Source organism: Festucalex cinctus, chromosome 11, assembly GCF_051991245.1.
Source record: "Festucalex cinctus isolate MCC-2025b chromosome 11, RoL_Fcin_1.0, whole genome shotgun sequence".
Lineage (NCBI taxonomy): Eukaryota > Metazoa > Chordata > Actinopteri > Syngnathiformes > Syngnathidae > Festucalex > Festucalex cinctus.
The window spans coordinates 19,227,447-19,248,041 of NC_135421.1; the positions used below are offsets into that span (position 1 = coordinate 19,227,447).

A 20,595-nucleotide genomic window follows, 5' to 3' on the forward strand; every position below is an offset into this window, starting at 1 on the left:
TATATTATAAATATTGACTTTATAAAAAACAGTAATTGCATAATCAAATAGACTGTACAGAATTAAACCGTTTTTGACATTTTTTTGGTTTGGACACTGCTGCTCATTTTGCTGTGAGCGCATTGGACAGACTTAAGATGCACAGTAAAAAGAGTTTCACAACTGTCTCTGCAATTATATTAATCATTAACAGAAAAGTCAACCCCCAAAACGTTTGACAATAATATGTTCTTTGCAGCCCTACTAGTCTAAATACGGTATTCTGGGTAATATTACATTAGTAGAATATGAGTTTAGCAGCAAAATCCAGCAGTTTTTATCAATATCCGAAGGCGGCCATTTTGTCACAGTTGTTCAGGTCTCAGATATCAACTAATCGCAGCACAGCTTCAGAAAGCAGGTGAGCTGTGATTGGTCATTGCCTGAGCCCTGAGCAACTGTGATGTCATCTTCAGTCGACAGCAAGTGGCAAAATGGCCGCCCGAGATGGATAAAAAGGGCTTGATTGTGCTTCATAACTCATATTCCACAAATATAAAATTAATCAGAATCTCAAGTTTAGGCTAGTGAGGTCACACATATTAATGTCAAGAAAAGTTTAAGGTGGACTTCCTCTTTAAGCTAAACAGCTTGCTATAAGGTCAAACCATGTGGTTGTTCGATATACACAAAATGTAACTTTTTTTGTGTTTAGGATGACAGTAAATGTGTTACTTTTCCTTGGAAAATTTTAAGTGGTGTTATTTGAAAGGGTCAACAGCTCTTTATATTAAATGCTTCTCTAATATTGTCCATTAAAAATGAACGTCTGTAAAGGCAGATTTTTTTTCTTCTTCTTCTCAGCGCCTACTGTGTATCAATAATGCATTTTTTTTTTTTTTGGTGGACAGTTGTACTTATATATAATATACAATAATAATTGTCACTAATACAAAAATAATTTAAGGTGCAAACAAACCGCACCCCTTTTTTTCCATGAAGATTTTTTTTCCTAACTTTCTCAGCCCCTTTCATACATTTCATCCTCAAAATGGCCGTTTCAAACCAAAACGGGCCACTTCTTGTTCACTCAGCCAATTTCGTGCCGATCAGTAAAATCGGTGTTGGTGGCTTTTGTGTGCAAACCAGTTTCTGACAGTTTTTAGCGGATGCGACAAAGCTACTCAGGCAGCAGCTCATCTCCGAGATCTTCATCAGCGAAGTCGTCGTCGTCCAGCCGCACCTTGGCCCCCGTCTTGGGTCGCTCCGTCAGGGGCCCCAGTGGGTCCGCATAGGAGGCGTCTATACGCACAGACAGCTTTTTATTAACGCCATCGTCATGTCGAGCGAGACATTCTGCAAGAGGCGGCTCCTCACCGAGTTCTTTGGGGCCACTGCTCTCGTAAGGGTCGCCGGAGGCAGGAAGTGACATCACCTGTGCGCCCAGACGCTCGCCTTTGTTGCCGTTGCTGCTGCTGCGACCGCTGTCTAAAACGCATGCACAGACGCACTGCCTAAAGTTGCCTTTTGGTGAGCAAATTGTGTTTTAACTCATTTGCTCCCAATAACGTATAAAAACGTTTGAAATGTTTTAAGTGTCCCAAAGACGTATTTATACGTTTTTTTGTTTTTTTTATGCTAGAGCATACAGAAGGCTTTGATGCTGCCTCTCAACTACACAGAACGGTTGCAGAAATGGTAGTTATTACACAAACGGCCAGCTGGTGGCAGCAGAGCAAAGGAGCTCAACCTGGGCCATGTTGAAAAAAAAGCTCAATTACTCACAATTCTAAATAGATATGTGAATAATGATGAAACTTGGCTATATTCTAATGCTAATTGCTGCAAAACGGAAACGGATAGAAATATACTTTTTTCCCTGATGAAAGAAGAGACTTTAATCTTTCTTTTGGTAGGTTCCATGTTTTTACAGCAATAGAACACAATATTATGTGGGCCTTGCAAAATCAGTCAAAATCAAGTAAAACAATCGGGAGCGAACGGGATTGCTTCTGTGAAAATGGCTGGGAGCGAATGAGTTAATAGCAAAATTAGGGCTGCTCGATTATGAAGAAAATATGATTAATTTGGTAAGAATTGAAATCACGTTGAGGATGATCATTTGTTTTTTGGTGCAAAACAAGAAAATGTTTAAACGTAAAAAATATTAAGAAATAAATTTAAGTTTCTTTTGGACCAAACAATATTAATTAAATTAGTTGTTTTAAAATTTAACGAAAATGTGCAAAACAACTTGGTTTTAATAATCTTTTCTTTTTGTTTACGATTATGCCAGATTTGTAATTGTGGAGTGTAATTTCAATTAATTTCACAGCCCTAAGCAAAATGTAGGCAAAATACAAGGTTTCTTTTGATAGCCCTTCTTCAATAAATGCGTCAGCCCATGTGTGGCTGCCAGGTAACCATGGTAACATAAAGCTTAACAAAAAACAAGAGGAGATATTCTGCCTTCCCTCAAAGTCCCAAATGTCTGGCACAAAGCCTCAGAAAGAGAACTCCTAGTATGGGGAAAAAAAAAACTATCACAGAAAGTTATTTCTCAACATGTGGAGTGTTACACAATTGAAAGTGAAACTCGAGAAGGACGATAAGGAAGCCAGAGTCTAGTTTGTGTACTATTAAAGTGATTTAAAAGAGGAGGTGAACTTTGTCAAGATAACAACAAGGTTATATCACTTTAAAAGGGAAAATTGAAGAGTGCATTTTTCTTGTCTCGCGCAGAATCCCAGCACAGATGTACTACAAGTGCTGCAGTCTTTACAGAAAAGAGGGAAAACTCTCAGGTACATTCGAAGTTTCTCATAGTTGGATTACTGTTCCAAAAGTCAACAAAAAAATCAGCGCTCGCAATGTTGTGAAGGTATGTTCAGGTGCATGGGAAACGTGAAAGATGGAGCATATTACCCAAGATGAGCCGTCACGGCTTCATCCGTTGTCATCCACCTATTGTTGATGTTGACTTTGTGAGATGAGTCTTGAGTGGTTATCTTTAATTAAAAAAACAAAACAAAACGCGGAGGTGGGACTCACCAGCACTTCCTGTGCTGCCCTCTCGCCGACCTCGGGCGCTGCCCTCTCGTGCTGATTTCACCCTCTGTAGAAAGAAGAGGAAAATATGTGTTACATTTGCTGAATGTGAAATTAGTCATCAATGTATATATAAATTTGTTACATTCACTGAAGTCTTTATGTTGCTTTTGATGTTTACAACATGTCCCATTCATTGAAGGCCATGTTGTTGTTCACGTGTAACATTCACTGAAATCTAAAATTAACCAACAGTATCAATGTGTGAAAAATGTGAGTATGACCAAATATGGACAAAATAGAAGAAGCTAAATTGTATTTGATTTTATAAAACACAAATGTTAATTTTTTTTAAGACTAAATTCAATTGTCTTTGATGTTGGCCAAAACGTTTTGTGTTTACTAAAGAGTAAATTGTCTCTGAAGTTGACAGTACAATCAGATTTTTATTTGTCATTATACAGCAGCATGAGATTAAAAAAAAAAAATAAAAAAAAAAAAATAAAAAAAATAAAAAATAAAAAAATAAAAAATAAAATAAAATAAAAAAATAAAAAAAGCCTAAAGCTGCTCCATCTTGCCGTCATAAGTTACAAGACTCTTCAGCGTCTTTGATGTTTAAAAAAACATGTAAATTTATGGCTAAAATGGTTTAGACATTAACATTGTTGGTTTGTTTCGATTGTATTGTTCATGTTTGGTATTATGTGTTCTGTAAGTGCTTTGTAACAGCTGTGGCTGATTTGAAAGCATTCTATAAATAAAGATGACTTGACATTGCAGACTAAACAGTCTTTGATGTTTATTATACGTTCCTTAACTGTGATTTCTAATCTTCAAAGCTGCGTTTTTGTAAACATTAATGGCAATTTAGTCTTCAATGAATGTAGCATGTGTGTTTTGACAATTTAAGAGTCTTCAAGAAACCTTAACTCTTTTCAGTGTTAACGAGAAACTGCGTGCAAATTAAGTTTGACACCTGAGCTTTCCTCACATTCATCATGTCACGATGTCTTTGGTGGGTATAAAAAGCCTCTGACATTAAGCAGAATGGAACACATAATAAGTCCAAGCCAACGTGATAGTCATTAGAGCCATGACGGCACTTTTGGAACACGCCACACTGCAATGACAAGCCTCACTGATGATGTTGGAACGCCACTTGATTTGTTTTGAACGCTCAACCAGCCAGTAGGATTGTTGCGGTCGCAGACTTTGGACCCGCGAGGGGAATTTGGGGACTGGTGAGTTGGCTCTCTGGCTCCTCGACAGTTCCTTGTCATGCGGACCATCGAGTGAGCTCATTCAAGAGCAGCTGGTTGTGATTTGACAAAGTCCCTCGTACCCGTCCGTCACTTGCTCCTGGCTCCGCACATGCGCGCGGGGACTGCGCCATGTGGTTCTGTTATTCTATTACAGAATTACAGAGATCCATCCATTTTCTTGACCGCTTATTCCTCACAAGGGTCACGGGGGTGCTGGAGCCTATCTCAGCTGGCTATGGGCAGTAGGCGGGGGACACCCTGGACTGGTTGACAGCCAATTGCAGGACACACAGAGACGAACAACCATCCACACTCACAAGCACACACCTAGAGACAATTCGGAGCGCCCAATTAACCTGCCATGCATTCTTCGGAATGTGGGAGGAGACCGGAGTACCCGGAGAAGACCCACGGGGAGAACATGCTATTATAGAGATCCTCAAAAGACAGATCTGGACCAGAAGCCGCTCTCTATAGACCCAGACGTATTGTCAGACAATTTCTTTTATGGGGATTTACGATAGTCAAGGTACATATTGTGGATGACTACATTTCTCCAGTGCCTGCCTATATCTGAAAATGTGAGTCAACAAGCGAGCCGTTTTGGATTTTGTCAGATAGTGATGCAAAAGACTAAATTGACTTTAATGTTACCAAAAAAAAAAAGTGTTAAATTCATTGAGAAAGTCAGTGGTTTTGATGTTTACAAAAAGCACATTCTATTGAGATGAGTCCAACAGAAAATGGACGGATAAGACCTTTTACGCAAGTAAGAACTTTTGAAATATGGGGGAAAAATACATAATATGTCTTGTTTAAGTTTTAATTGAGGACACTGTTGTTGGCTGCACTAAAATAGGCAGCAGACATGGTCTCATTACAGGACTGGCTGCGTCAATGATGGAAGATGGATGGTGCCGGTGATAAAACAGACGAGAGCCTTCAAGCATGTGACACAGTGAAGTGAATACGTGCATATGAATCACACCAAGACAAACAAACAAACAAACCTAACGAGTGTTTCAACAACTACATAAGTGTAATGTATAATGGCCTAAAGTGTCTGCTCTCGACTGCTATATTCACGTAACACAAATAATGCAATCTTGAGAACAAATATACACATTTTGTTGACAGTCAACGATATGTTGGACATGTATGTGGGTTGAATGTAGCCTTTTTGTGATAAAATAGGAAATTAGCCTGTCTTCAGCAAAAAGTCATCATTTTAATTATTATTATACGTGGTCTAATATGTATAATGTATATTTTCTGACATGCATCTCAGATTAGATACAACTTTGTTGCCATTACATTTAAATGTTGGTTAGCAGATGCAAATTATGAGTCAACTGAAGTTTAATATGGCATATGGGAATGTTAAGATTGACAATAACACAAACATACTTTCAACACTGAGCTACAACACAACAAACAAAAATGATACATAAAGAGGTAAAAAAAGGGGAATGGCATTTTGACTATTAAAAGCAGGAAAATGTTAGCTAGCCACAACAAATAAACACCATTACTACTACTCCATTTATAGGCATATTTAATTCGGCGGTGCTTAACATTTGATTTTATGCTAGTCAGTTGTAAAAACTAGTCTTAAAACAATTACTGTGCATTACAGGGTGCCCCCCCCCCGAGTTTTTGGCGCTCCCTTGAGGCCACAGCTCTGGCTGTAATTTTTTATCCATTTCATATTGGTCAAAATATTCAATTTTGAGGAAAAATGAAAATTTTTCCTTTATGTTTTAATGGAAAAATTGTGCATGTTAGCATTGTTAGCCAAAAATATCACTTTAGCAACAATATGACAATTGAGCACGTCAGGTGTTTGCCGCCGTGAAGTGTCTGCTCTCCACAGGATAAAGAAAAAGAAAACGGCAGATGTTTCTGATCTCCACTGTGGAGCTGCACTGACCATTGACCCCGCTTCTTGGCCAGCAGACACTTTAAAGGAGAGGACACGTGTTTTCAATCAGGAAGGGCGGGCTCAGATATGATAAACGACATTAAGAGCCAGAGCTGCTTCTAATATTTTGTCTATTTGAATAACGGTACACGCAAACCATTTTAGTTACCTGCTCTTTGAGCTCCTTCATCTTTTCCACCTTCTTCAGCTTGCTGCTGTAGTCTTGGACCTCCTGCAGGTCCATGTCTTGACTCAGTCTCACCAGGAAGCGGAGACCTGGACACACATACACATGTACTTGTTCTCCACATTTTTTAGCAGCGCAGCCATATTGTGTGAAACTAGCAGGATGGTGAATTACATTCCACATTTTCAGGGAACTTCCGGTGGATTTCTTTGTATGTGTCCAGAGATTTCTGGTAGTTTCCTGGAAACAATCACAAAAAAATGTGCTATGACTCAAAAGTGAGGGAAGACACATAAGCAAATGTAGACTGCAGACAGATTGTCAGGCATGGTTAATCAAAAATCAACTACACTTGCTGACAGTGACATATCAAAATGTTGCACTTTCAGCCAAATTGCCACTTTGGTGAGACTACATACCATTTTTGAGTCAAAATGTAGCATTTTGTGCTAAAAAACTTTTTAGGATCACTATTGTTTTTGGACAATAGAGTATACATTATATTATATATTGCCAAATGACTTTCTTTGTGTACAATTATTGTACTTTTGAGGCCAAATGTACAATTTGTCGACTTTTCATTTTAGTTAGTTTTGATTTCGTCAAGAGTTTTGCTTTTTAAATTTAGTTGGTTTCAATTAGTTTTCCGGGTGGTTCTGTTAGTTTTTATTAGTTTTAGTTAGTTTAGTTTTAGTTTAGTTTCAGTATTCGTTTTTTTTTTTTTTTTAAAGATGTGTATTACTTGTGTGCAATATTTAAAAAACACCATGGGAGCGACATCATCATCTGCTTTTCTAAATGGCTGCAGCGAGATGACGTCACTTCTGTGTGACATACTTTTAAATATCTTTATTCCGGTTAATATCAAAATCAATCTACTTAAAATCACATTTAAAATCATCCCCAAAGGTTCATGCATTCAATTAATTACTAAAGACTAAAACGCAGGACATTTTTGCTATAATAAGAGTTTCAGTTAATTTTGTAAAGATAATATGGAGTTTCAGTTAGTTTTTGTTTTTTTAAAAAGCATTTTCGTTTTTATTTTATTTCATTAATGAAATTGTTTTTGGAATTTTAGTTTTCGTTAGTTTTACTGAACTAAAATAACCTTGGTGATTGATATTGGTCATGGTAAAATATTCAATTTTGAAGTCATTATACAAATTACTTTTTTTGCGCGCAACAAAGCTGTTTTTCAATGAACAAATTGTGTTTTTAAAGGTAAAATGCCACATCCATACATTAAATTCGCCTGTTTCTGGAAAAACAAAAATAATGCCAACATTATCATCTAGCTACTAGGAACGAAATAAAAAAAAAAACTGGTGAGGCAAGGACATCTTATGAACATAAAAAAAGTCACCACTTACCACTTCTCCTGTAACAGCTGGCCACCATGAGTTTCCACCTCACCTCATTCGGTCTAAAGAACACAACACAGTTTCAATTGCACAAAATGAACATGGGTGCGCTTTGTTGACTCACTGCACAAGGATGGCTCGGTCAAAGTAGTGAATGGCCTTCTCGTAGAGCTGCGTCTGTACGTAGTAGGCCGCCAACCACTCGATCACCTCCATGTTGCACGGGAACAGCCGGAAGGACTGGCAATGGAAGTGACATCAGGTGAATGACTAATTCAGAACATGGTGCGTGTGCTGCTGGTACCTCGCAGTAGTAATGCAAGGCCTGCGACTTGTCCCCCTCCAGGTCGTGCAGATCCCCTAGCTTGGCCAAAGCCTTGGGGTCGTTGGGGACCACGCTGATGACCTGCATCAGCCACTCCACCGCCTGATGGGGGTCCTCCAGGAGCTCGTAGCTGACGTAGTTAAAGATAAAAAAAAACACACGGAACAAAGACCCTCTAATGTAGCCTTTTTATGAGCAAATGAAGGCAAAATATCACATTTACAATACAGTGTTCCCTCATTTATCACGGGTGTCTGTCCCGTCGCTCCACAACATAGCATTCCGGAGACAATGACTATAAATTGAAAAAATATATATATATATATAAATGATGAATGAAAAAGCATTCATAATAAACTAAAAATCATACCAAAACGAAAAAAACATAAGACATGAAAAATATATATAATTAACATGATTTTTTTTTTTTTTTTTAAATGACGTAGATTTCCATTATCAAAGGTAATTTTTGGAACGTAACACCCGCGATAAACGAGGGAACGCTGGAAATGTGAAATTAGCCTGCTCAACAGTAAGAAATATATCACCATTTGTTCAACAAAATGGCAAAACATAATATTTCCATAGCGTAATAAGGCTTTTTTTTAACGAGTATTATGTTTTAATGGCAAAATTCTATGGGAAACTATCACTTTCTTAGTTAATCATATAACTTTAGGCGGAAAAGCACAATATTTTAATGCCAAAATATAACCCTTCTGTGGTTTGGGAATTTTTGTGCCATCAGTGATGTTAAACATGATTAGCTTGTTTTTCACACCAAACTCACCCATGCATGCCTTAGTGGACCTTGCTTTGTGCACACTGCACAGGGAACAGAAAAAGTAAACTGCTCTCACAGAGTTGGATGCCTAAAATGATCCAACAGGTCTTGCCAAGATAAAGAATTAGGTTTCAGCGTCAGTCATGCACTTGTGTTTTAATGGCAAACTATTGTATTTCTATGGGAAACTACCAGTTTGTTGGCCAACAAAGTATTACATTTTTTTCCCCTCAGCGTGATGATGTTGGAGGATACGTGTCGGCCAGCTGATACATGACCTCGGCGCTGTCCCTGAGAATGGCGTGGAGCTTCAGGAAGCAGTCCAGCGCGTCCTCCAGACGATTCAGCTTCTTGTGCGTGAGACCTTGGGATAGAATACAAAAACAACAATCACGTTTTGGTGCACTGTACAACCTCAGCTGCTGAGGAGCTAGATGGTGGTTTGTATTTGGAGGTTACCCAGGTTCCTGAGGGCTTCGGTGCAGGAGGAGTCGTTCCTCAGCGCCTCTTTGAAGAACTCGGCCGCCTTGGAGTAGTCCTGCTTGACGAACTCCGTGTTGCCTTTGTTGACCAGAGCTCCTGGGTTGTATCGGTCAGCAATCATGGCCAGGTCGGCGTAGCGCTCGGCTTGCTCGTAGTCCTTCTCCTGCAACGCAGCCCCACACATGACCACATTATTAGGTACACCATTGTGTACCATTTTTTTCCTCTGATAAAATACAATGTGATACCCGTAGAATTACAATTATTTTCTGGAATTTTTTATTTTTTTTTTAAAAATATGACTTAATTCAAAAGAAAACAAGACAAGACTTTATTCTTGTAAGAGTAGGACTTCTTTATACTTGGATTTTTTTAACCTACATTTCTTTAAATTCCAAATATTCTGTAAAATGTACTACTTTTCTTAATTAGATTGTCTTGAAAAAATTTGACAGTTCTTGTAAAACCATAACTTATTTCTAAAAAAAAAAAAAAAAGTACTGTATTCTTAAAATATACACAGTGAAAATACTACTTTTTTCTCGATTAAAAAAAATAAAAAAATTAAAAATCTTGTACGATTATGACTTTGTTTGTGGAAAAATAATCTAGAATAATCTAGAAGAAATGTGTATTATCATCATTAGATTACAACTTTTTCCTTAAAAATATCAACTGCCCCCCCCCCCCCCCCCCAAAAAATACAAATCTTGAAAGACTTTTTTTTTCAAACTATACACACTTTGTCTAAAAAAAGACATTTCTTCAAAATTCTTTCGAAAAAAAAATCTAAATAAAAATGCTTTTTTTTCCTTTAATTTTTTTTTTTTTTTTTTTTTTTTTTTTTTTTTTAAATCTGTAAAACACGTTTTTCTTGAACATACATGACGTTACTCGGGTAAGCATTTTCAAGCATTTCAGTCCTAGCAGTCTTGGTTGAATGAAAGTTCTTGTGAACTCTGATACTGAAAACTGCTCTGACACCTTAACAAAGTGAATTTTTACGTCTCTTTTAATCGCCACCAAAAAATGTGAGACATACCAGAAAGAAGAGAGCAGACAGGTTGGTGGACGCGGCACTTTTGACTTTACTTTCCTTTTTCTCAAACGTCTTCAGTATGGTCACTGCCTATTGAACACATTGAAAAAAAAAAAGTCAGGGTGGAAAACCCCCCCAGCTAGTTCTGATATGAATTGTACTTAGTGATGCATCAAAGCAAAACAACAGCATCCAAACGAATGAAGGAAGCAGAAGGCACACATACCTCGGCCTTGTGCATGCAGATGAGCGAGGGGAGGAACGGGGAACAAAAGACAAAGGATGGAGTCAGTGAGAATGAGCAGCAAGCTGCTGTAAAGATGAAAACAGAAGCAAAATGCTGGGAAACAAACATCACGTTGCATACTTGAGATATAGCACACATGAAGCAAAAACTTGCTGTTTTCGGTGCAGTTTTTCCCTCTCACCTGGTTGAAGTCCTTCTGTCTGAGGTAGGTGATGGCTTTGTGGATCTCCAAGTCGTTGGCTAGCTCCACGTACTGAGAGCTCTTCACCATGTCCACACACCTCAACATTGAAACCAAATAATACCAGTCAAACTTGACGCGATCATATTTATGCAGGCAACAAAAACAAAACTGAAAGTGAAATTATTGCTGACTTGAAAAGCAACTTTACACTCATAATACTACTATTTTTCATCCATAAAAATACAACTTTTTTTCTGAAAATTAAATCGTTTTTTTTTTTTTTTTAAATAGAAATAAAAAAAACAAACATTTTTTTTTTCAGTCTGTCGCTAATACTTCCTTGGCTGTAAGTAATTTATGGTAGACAAGTCAAAGCAAAACACAAACCAGTCAAATCCAGCGGCGAAAGAGGACTCGATGGCCGGAGCGATGAGCTTGGCGGCCGTCATCACGTACTTCTCAGCACGAGTTTTCCTGTGGGAGACAATCAACGTGTGATTTATTAATGACGACACTCCTATTAAATGTTCCGCTGTGTTTACTTACAAGTCTCTCTCCATTTGGTACAGCTTGTCATTCTTGATGGCCTCTATCAACATTTTGGATCTGATGTCATCCTGAAACACATCACAGAAATTAACTCAGCGCATGCTTCACTTTTTTGGGGCTTTCAGTGAAAACAATTATTCCAAAAGGAGGGGCTGCTTCTAACGGTGAAATAAGAACATGCAGAAAGTGTCTTCGTTTGCTATAAATGAGCTAATTTGCTGTCAAAAACCACACAAGAGAGAATGACAGGAACACATGACACACTCATGAGACGCATTCGAAAGCCACACACAGTGTTTCCCTCACATTAGCGGCGATGTACTTGTCTTCGTGCTGCACGTGGAGGGGCACAGCGAGGAGCTTGTGGAAGGCGTTCTTCATGCCGTCCGCATCACGGATGGCGTAGTAGCAGAGCACCAGGTTGTAGCCGGTTCTTACGTTGGCGCTCTTGCTCATGATGTGCTCGAAGGACGCCACGGCGTCCGAGTACTGGCCCAGCAGCACAAAGACGGTGCCGATGTTCTGCATGATCTTGATCCTCATCTCCTTGTAGTCGTCCGAGATGTGGTCCAGAGCCATGCGGTAATACTTGATGGCCTTGGGGTAGTTCTTCTGCTTCACCCAGATGTTGGCCATGTTTACCTTCAGACGACCTGCGTGCACAACAGTGGAAAACTCACATTATTTTACAAGAATCAGTATGATGGCTTGTGAGAAATGCAGTCAAAATGAATTATTGTTTGCCTGTGCAGTTTGGCTCTCAAAAATATGACTTGCAACATTACAACTATTTTTCCTTAAAAAAAAAAAAAAAAAAAAAAAAAAAAAAAAAAAAAAAAAGACAATTCTTAATAGATAAAAAAGGAGACTTTTTTTTCAGGATAATACACTTTTTATTAGAATTACATTACATACATCCTGGAAAAATACTTTTTTTCTTGAAAATATGCTACTTTATAATTGGAAAAAATATATGCCTGTATTTTTTTATAACATTATGACTTATTTTCAAAAAGACTTAATTCTAGAAAGCTGATACTTTTTTTAAATATACCATTTTCACTGAAAAAATATCTTGGAAAAAAAAAACCCTCACTATTCTTTGAAAAATTCTGTAATTGATCAAGAAAAAAATAGTTTAATCTTGTAAGATAAATACATTTCCCCCTCAAAACATCAAACATTTTTCCTCAATATGCAAATTTTCTCATGAAAAACATCTGACTTTGGTCTCAAAACAAAACAAAACATTCATTTCATCATTGGTGACTTTTTTCCTGAAAACCCCCCCCATCAATTTCTTTTCTTGAAATTTTAACAGAAATATTTGTTTTAATAGTTTAAAATTGAAACTATGTATTTAAACTTTAAATACATCTGACTAAAACAAAAACTCTTTAAATATGATCTTTTCCATAAAGGCTTGATGCATGCAAAGCCCACCTGCATTGGTAAACATCTTGTTCTTGACGATGAGTTGGTAGCTGCTCAGAGCTTCTGGGTACATCTCATTATTTTCATATTGGTTAGCCAGGTTGAGCAGAACCTAACCACAACAACAACAACAACACGTAAGCATCTCATCGCTTACATCAACTTGCCTGATTTGAAAATGTACGCTTGTGATTAACTATATATAAACCGAATCTACCAAATAACAGAATAGACTCCCTACTTTTTGTCCCGTCCCGTTCTTTTATAATTGACAGCAGAAAAATGTAGGTTTGCCAAAATACAGCCATTTCTCCCATGGACTCTGAAACTGTGTTTATTTCCTATAAAATGGGGCAATGATGTCATCTACCGGTGGTTGGGCATCAGTAAAGTTGTTTCCAAGTTTGATATTTACAGTGGAGCATGCTCAGATTCGCCCCCATTTAGCACCGCTCTAAAAAATACAATTGACAAGTATACTTGTCAAAGGCAGTGAATGAGTTAAGGTGAGGGACGTAAAGGGTTGGCAGTGACAAATGTGTAGCATTAACAATTAGCATCAAGTAGAGACACTCACTGCATAGGTGAGATCTATGTTGATTTGTTCTGCGTTGCCAGACTGCTCCCTCTGTCTCACTAACACTCTCTCTTTCCTCTCAGCCTCTTTGGCCTTCTCAAGAGCCTGTAAAACAAACACAATGACAACTAAGATCCTATCTGCATGAATGATATTTATTCATTTATTTATTTTTTTAATGACAAGTGAGTCTGACCAGCTGCGAGTTGCCCGTGCTTTGTGCCATGCAGCTCTCAGTGATCAAGTCATTCACTTTCTTCTCCAACAGCTTGATCTTTTCCTCGGGTCTAAGGCAACAACCAACAACAAACAAATCTCAAGTCATTTTAAATCATGCATGCATTTGGCATCATCAAACTATCAACTCACAAATCCTCTCTCTTTTCCTCCAGTGCCGGTGCAGGGCCTCTGGACTGACCAAGAGGGTCAAAAGCTGAGCCTGAGCATAAATGTGAATATAAAAATAGAATTAATGTCTCATTTCAACAGTAGAGATACTTAGTTGTTTGTCAAAATTAGGCAATAAATGAACTCACCACGTGCTCTCGACGAGGTGAAACCCGCCGCTCTGACAGCCGACATGGGCCGAGACGCTCCATCCTGAAAGAAAAATACCCAGTGTAGTTTTTTTTTATGTAAATATTAAGTCTATAATAATATTTTATGTAAAACAAGTGAAAATGAAGCCGAAATTACCAGTACAGCTCCAGTCATGGGTCGACCAATTGAGGAGGTCATGGCCATCCGGGACTACAGAACAAAAATTATGTCATATGATATTGTAAGGTAAAAAAAATAATAAAAAAAAATAGGACTTTAAATGTGACATTTCATGCATTATTTTCACAATTTAAAACATTTCCCAGGCACTCAAAATTCATCAAGTCGACTTACCCCAAAGGATGAAGCTAAATGGCGCCCCCCTGCGGCCGTTCCAGGAAATTTAGCAGTCATCTGGACATATGAAAAGTGTTTCATAAGTAACATAAACACACGTATTACGTATACCTATTACACTTATGTTTATCACGTGTGTAAGGTGGGACTTCAGCATTATGAGAGCATCACCAATGCCATTTGGTGCAGTATACTCACAGGGGGTCTTCTTCCATGACTGGTTCTAACCGCCTCTTGGAAGCCTGCATCATTATCCAGCTCCTTTAATTGGCAAGCACATGGTTATTATCGTGAATTTACATGTTTGGTGTTCAAATTGTTTGGCTAACTAGCCTACAAGCTAGCCAACTCATAGTAGCAGGCTACGTAATGGCTCTCACCTCGGTGTCAAACGTTGGGTTGTAATCGTTGTATCCCGAATAAATATCGTCCTCCTCGACCGCCAGATGCACGTTTTCCATTTTACCTTCCCAAAAAGAGCAAGTTTGAAAAAAAAAAAATAGATAATCGACAAGTTTGTTATCAATCCCAGAGTTCCACGCGGTATAGGCGGGACTAATTTCCTATTACAAGACACGATTCGCCCTGAGCTCGTCAATCACAGTCTAGCTTCACGTTCACTGGTCGAGGCTCTTTTCAAGCTGTTGCTATGATACAAGCTTGCGCCTGACTTTTTAAGGCTGAGAATCGCTTATTTTCTGTCTTTACCTAATACTAAAATAACACATGGATGTAAACATTTATGAAGTCAGTGTGGAAAAGACTAAGATACTCGACTAGTGGACCTGGCTTCTATGCACCACGGGCGGGACAATTTGGTTTGATCCGATTGGTCACTTGGGTGTCAATCATCGCCGAGCGTCACGATGATTGGTCAAGGGATTTTTTTTTTTTTTTTTTTTTTTTTTTTTTAAAGATATTGCTAGGCTACAAGGGGACGCCGTGAACTCACACCTCGCTTTTAAAGCTATAATACTGAGAGTAGTCTTTAACTGATAACAAAATTACAAATTAATGTAAATAATAATACTATCTGTGTGGAAAAGACGACGAGATCATCAAAATGGAAGTAGTTATGGATCCAGGGTAGAATGGCGGATTTGATTTTATAAGACCCGAATGGGTATTTGCCCTGTCAATCATTGCGTAGCCTCACGCCTATTGGCTGAGAGAGTGACAGTCGTGCTTCACCTTTATAAGTAACAATGGTTTCTTTGTTGTTTTCACGCACACATAAATCATCACTTAATGTTGATAGTGTTAAAAAATACCCTGATTAAAATGTTTATTTGAGAAGTGAGTGTGTTTTAAGCATTTCCCTTTCTCATGGCAGTCATGTATCGGCAGTCGATGTGACGCCTGAATGGGCGGAGACAGTTTTGATCACAAGTACCGCACATATTTTAAAACACAATGAAATGAGCTCTTCAAATATGAAGATCATCACCGTCATTGGCAGGTGAGTGAGACTTCATCTTTTAGTGCGCAATGGGTGTCATGTTAACTTTTACACCATGCACACTAGCATTAGCTTAAGTTTCCCGATTGAGCGGAAAGATTTACCTTAATTTAAACACAGACTGAGTGCAGATTGTGTATGTGTGTGTTACAGTGGTCTGATCGGTCGATCGTGGGCGATGGTGTTCGCCAGTGGAGGCTACAGTGTGAAACTCTACGACAACCAACCGGGACAGGCAGCCAACGCTATCACTGAGATGAAGTACAGTAATCAAAACACACATTTTGGCAACTTGTGCAATTTACGTCTCGCGAGACTTCAACTCAACTACAATGTACAGTAAAGGACTTTTATTTTGTGTGAGAGCGCCACTGTATGTTAACTGTTTTTTTGTTTTTTAAATAAAATAAAAAAACGAAAAAAAACCATACTTTTGCATTGAAGTACATTTATTTTATTTATTTAATCTTTATTTATCCAGGTCTGGCAATTATGAGAAGATTCTCATTAACTATGCCGACCTGGCAGATAGTTACATATTGACAGCATAGTACATTATAACATGACATGATGAATAGAAGTCTACACTGTTATCACTATTGTGTACAGGAGTTGAATCAATACTCTAACCATTTTTTTTTTAATACAAGTATCTGTACTACTACTAGTTGGTGGCAAAAGTACTCTTAGCCTGTTGTTAAGTGGTGGTACAGTGACACTTGCGTAAACAAATAAAAGTTAATTTTAACCATCAGCAACTGGAAAAATACACCTTTATTTGTTTATTCTGATTACACAGATAATTTCTGGGTGCCAGAAGCTGGTGGCATTTAGGATGGCATTTGTCACAATTGATTAAAATCTAATCAATCAGAATGTCAACTGCAACTTACTTCAGCTATCTCTAGTAATGTCTTGGTTGAAAAAAGTAAACTTTTATTTTATTTTCATCAATAAAAGGTGTACTTTGTTACATCTAACTATTTCTTCTACTTAAGTACAGAGTAGGTGGTAGGACAAGTGAGTTTACAAAAGGTGCAGAAAAACTGTGGTGGAACATTAACAAAACACACGGCCTGTACAAAAACACACATCAGGCTGGTCACGTGATCAGCCAGCTATGTTACTATGAACAACAACGCAGCTATACCGATGACACGGTTGGTTGAACTTTACACAGTGTGTATGTGTGCGCAGGAAGCAGATGACGGAGCTACAGGAAGTGGGAATGCTGAGAGGGCATCTGAGCGCCACGCAGCAGTTGGCGTTGCTCAGCAGTCATGACGACTTGCAGCAGGCTCTGCGGGGGGCCTTTTTTGTGCAGGTATTTGTCAACCCGCTGTGTTAGTACCGGTAGATTCAATTTATCGATAAAGTATTCATAAGAGTGTCCTATGTGTGTTGTCACCTGTCAATCGCAAGCTTGACGCTGAGACAGACTAAAGGTGCAATGAATAATCGACAACAAATGATCAAATTGATTGATAATTATTCTGATAATCTATTCTTTGTTTAGAGACCTTCTTTAATTTAGTATTGTCCAAATCCTCTGAATTTCAGCTTCAACGGTATTACGATTTAGAGTAATCTTCCATGAAAGCAGACTGATTATGTTTGTCTTGAATCAAAATAAAAGATTTGCAAACATCTGCCTAAAATTTAGAAAACAACGATCATCATTTAGCCTATTTTCTGACAAGTTATGGATGTTTTTATTTTACCAGGAGTGCGTGTTTGAGAATCTGGAGGTGAAACAAAATGTCTTCCGTGAGGTGGAGCGTCTGGTGGGCGAAGACGTGATCCTGAGCAGCTCCACTTCCTGTTTGGTGCCCAGCGCCGTCTTCTCCTTGGTTCGAAACCGGAGCCGCTGCCTGGTCTCCCATCCGGTTCGTACCACCTTTAATAGAAACCAACAAAATAAGAATTTGCATAGGTTGGGCACCCAAATTCTTTCTTTTTCTTATTCATTTTGCCATTTTTATCCATCTGCATTTCTCAGATTCAACCCAAGTCCAACTGCAAAATATTCACCTTGGGGACGATTTTCCATTTTCCTAAAGCTCCTATTTTTTCCCCCCAGAATTCTACATTCATGAAAATAATGTAATTAAAATTTTCCTTATTTAACTCATCTTTCTATATCTTACTGATTCAAGCCATTCCAATTTTGAATTGCTCATCTATTTTTCACACCAAATTGCCACATTTTTCATTACTGTGAACTCCAGGATATTCGCAAACTCACAGATTTACTCATTTTTGGGGGGTGGAGCTTATCTTTTTTTTTTTTTTTTTTTAAATTTAAAAATTCACCTTTGTGTTCAGACCAAAGCAAAGCAAATATGACTTTGCCCCCCTCTTGTGGCCTTTTGGTGCCAAGGAACTATGTTGAAGTGAGTTGAGGAGTTTCACGGCAGGGCTCAGTCATTATATGATACGCGAGTATTTGGTTCACTGTGTTGGTTTCATTGCTACGCACTAAGGCACACTTTAATTGATTCCCAGCTACAGTCTACAGAGCCCAGTTTGAAAGCCGTGATGTTAATATTTTCCTTGATACACACTTTTTACCTCATTATCCAATCTGATAAGGTCAACCCACCCTACTACGTCAAACTTGTGGAGCTGGTACCTCACCCAGAGACGTTGGCGGCCATTATGGACAGCACCTACTCCTTGATGACTGAGGTAGGGATTTTTTTTTTTTTTTTTTTTTTTTTTTTTTCTTCACGCCAGCATTTTTTTTTTTATTGTAACAGCATGTCACACTCCCCTCCATTGTTGTTATTTTGCAATCAGGTGGGTCAGGTGCCCGTCCGCCTGAGGAAAGAGATTGACGGCTTCACCATCAACAGAGTGCAGGCCGCCATCATTGCAGAGTCTTGGAGGCTGGTGCAGGTCAGTCAAATTGTTAGATGAATGAATGGTGCAAGTACCAATATCAGGTATCGGTATTGGGCCGAAACTGGCCGTATTTCAAGGTATCGGTTCTCGTGAAGGATGCCAATACCAGCCACCAAAAAAGTTGGACATCAAATAAGTCCTCCTTGCCAGTAGATGGTGCTCTACTGCAGCCGTTTGACACATGGGAGAATCATCACGTGCATCAGAAAGATAGAAAGAAGACCTATCATTGTGTTAATTGATATTTTATGAATAAGATAATAATTACTGATTGATGGACAGATCGAAGGATAGATCGATGGATGGTTGGACGGATAGATAGATGGATCAATAGATGGATGAGTGGAAGGAGTAATAGATAAAAGAATGTTGGATGAAAGAATGTATAAATTCATACATGAATGACGAATGAATAGTTGTAATCATTAAGATGATGTGTTAATAGATGGATAGATCAATAGATGAATCAATAGATGTTAGGATTGAGGAATGGATAATTTAGATGGATGAATACTGGGATCGTCAGGCGTCAACTGATGGACAGATGAGTGGATCCTGCAATTACAGTTTATTCCTTAGGGGGGTGCCAATGAGTCAACTATCTGACAGGAATACGGTCATCTACTCGCGTGAGATAGAAATGTGGTCCTCGTGATGCATTTGCGAGCGAATGTGTGCGTGTGAAATGTTGTCAATCAAGGTCCTCAAGATATGCTCGTGTTTGAATGTGCGTCAAATAAATCAAGAGACTCATGATGATACACGCACGTGTGAGTGAGTGAGTGAGTGAGTGAGTGAGTGAGCGAGCCAAGGCTTACTTGCAGTGAATGAATCGGCAGCACTGATGCTTTATGTAATGGAGACGGCAAGTAGGAAGCATGTTGTCAGCGAGGCTAAGTCAGCTTTAGCAGTTGATGACAGCAGCTTTCATTTGGTCAAAGTTTAAACACATTCCACTAACGCATGTTAACTACTCAAAAAGCCATTGTTTAAAAGTGTCATTTTTTGTTTTTTTTATTATTAACCTGACATGTTGTCCAGGTTTGTTTTCTTTGTACTTGTTAGGTCAGTATTGTGCAAAGTCATTCCCTCTGGTGGTTTGTGAGAAATAAGAGGGGACACTCCATAATTCAACCCTTGAGAGTAAAATGGTGACAATTCATTTAAATGACTGAACTGGACCTTTTATGATGACCTAAAAAAATTGCCAGCATCGCAAACTGGTTCCTCGTGAGACATCACGAAGGATTCTCTACACACGACATGCGTGAAGAGGAGACATTTGTTCTACATCTTTGTTCGAATCTCAATGAATGCACGCAAGAACAAGTCAACCTGCTTTCTGCCTTCCATACATTGTCACCACTCAAAGGAAAAGACAACAAATCGTACACATTTCCGTCTTTCAATCACATTTTGTGATTTTTACGTCCTCAGGTGAAGAAGCGAGACAATGGCGACGAGGATAAATTGGCATTAGAGGCGCTTAAATGGGTTGTCAGTTGTTTTCATGAAGGAAGCGGAAATCAAAGTTCACATCCTCACGAGATGAATATTTGTCACGGGTGACCTTTCACTTGTGCATGGTCGCACCAGATGATGGTTGGTCACACCGCATATTTTCAACTTAAATCAAAGTTATGAGGCGAACAGTTAGCCAGCTAAACAAAACAAGCTAGCTGATCACTTCTCCTACAGGTTCTTGACTGTTTTGTGGATGATACAAACTCCCGTCTTCAAATGCATTTCAAAATAAAAGTCGCAAATAGGTTTGTTCTTTTTGGTTGCGCCACATGATAATTCATAAAATGGGCATCAACTGACAAACATATGCAACCTTTGCGATTTGAAAATTGCATTCTACTACATTGCGATGTCAATTTGAATTCGATTAAAGGGCTACTCATTGAGCCATTTTCAGCAGTAAAAAGTTAATATTTTGTCTAATT

At 38.5% G+C, this 20,595-nt stretch overlaps 2 protein-coding genes and 1 long non-coding RNA gene across 5 annotated transcripts in view; 1 reads left to right on the forward strand and 2 right to left on the reverse strand.

The window, feature by feature from the left end:
- Nucleotides 1-15,077, reverse strand: ift88 (intraflagellar transport 88 homolog). 2 transcript variants are annotated; one of them, XM_077537227.1, is made up of 24 exons: nt 14,664-15,076; nt 14,482-14,544; nt 14,281-14,340; nt 14,083-14,136; nt 13,923-13,986; nt 13,756-13,825; nt 13,583-13,673; nt 13,387-13,491; nt 12,819-12,921; nt 11,682-12,028; nt 11,373-11,443; nt 11,214-11,300; nt 10,824-10,923; nt 10,399-10,485; nt 9,333-9,519; nt 9,129-9,237; nt 8,069-8,219; nt 7,889-8,004; nt 7,774-7,826; nt 6,575-6,640; nt 6,383-6,489; nt 3,031-3,094; nt 1,357-1,467; nt 1-1,281 (listed from the first exon to the last, which is right to left on the reverse strand). In XM_077537227.1, exons 1-24 carry the CDS (start codon nt 14,742-14,744, stop codon nt 1,160-1,162), a joined length of 2,469 nt encoding a protein of 822 aa, XP_077393353.1. In that variant the 5' UTR covers nt 14,745-15,076; the 3' UTR covers nt 1-1,159. The 2 variants fall into 2 exon arrangements, 1 of the variants encoding a protein (XP_077393353.1); XR_013287322.1 differs by lacking the exon at nt 1-1,281 and adding an exon at nt 6,223-6,251 and having other exon boundaries at nt 1,403-1,467; nt 14,664-15,077.
- The window catches only part of cryl1 (crystallin, lambda 1), a 13,816-nt gene continuing 7,634 nt past the window's right edge, over nt 14,414-20,595 (forward strand). The window contains exons 1-7 of one of the 2 annotated variants that reach the window (XM_077537228.1): nt 14,414-14,553; nt 15,617-15,742; nt 15,896-16,003; nt 16,940-17,066; nt 17,467-17,628; nt 18,335-18,430; nt 18,542-18,640. In XM_077537228.1, the coding sequence (XP_077393354.1) occupies nt 15,702-15,742; nt 15,896-16,003; nt 16,940-17,066; nt 17,467-17,628; nt 18,335-18,430; nt 18,542-18,640 (633 nt within the window). In that variant the 5' untranslated portion in view covers nt 14,414-14,553; nt 15,617-15,701. Of the gene's footprint in view, nt 14,565-15,616; nt 15,743-15,895; nt 16,004-16,939; nt 17,067-17,466; nt 17,629-18,334; nt 18,431-18,541; nt 18,641-20,595 lie in introns of both variants that reach the window. The other variant, XM_077537229.1, reaches the window with a different exon arrangement.
- Nucleotides 16,211-20,595, reverse strand: part of LOC144030699 (uncharacterized) — an 11,797-nt gene continuing 7,412 nt past the window's right edge. Inside the window, exon 4 of the long non-coding RNA XR_013287325.1 lies at nt 16,211-17,639. This is a non-coding gene — a long non-coding RNA (uncharacterized LOC144030699). The remainder of the gene's footprint in view (nt 17,640-20,595) is intronic.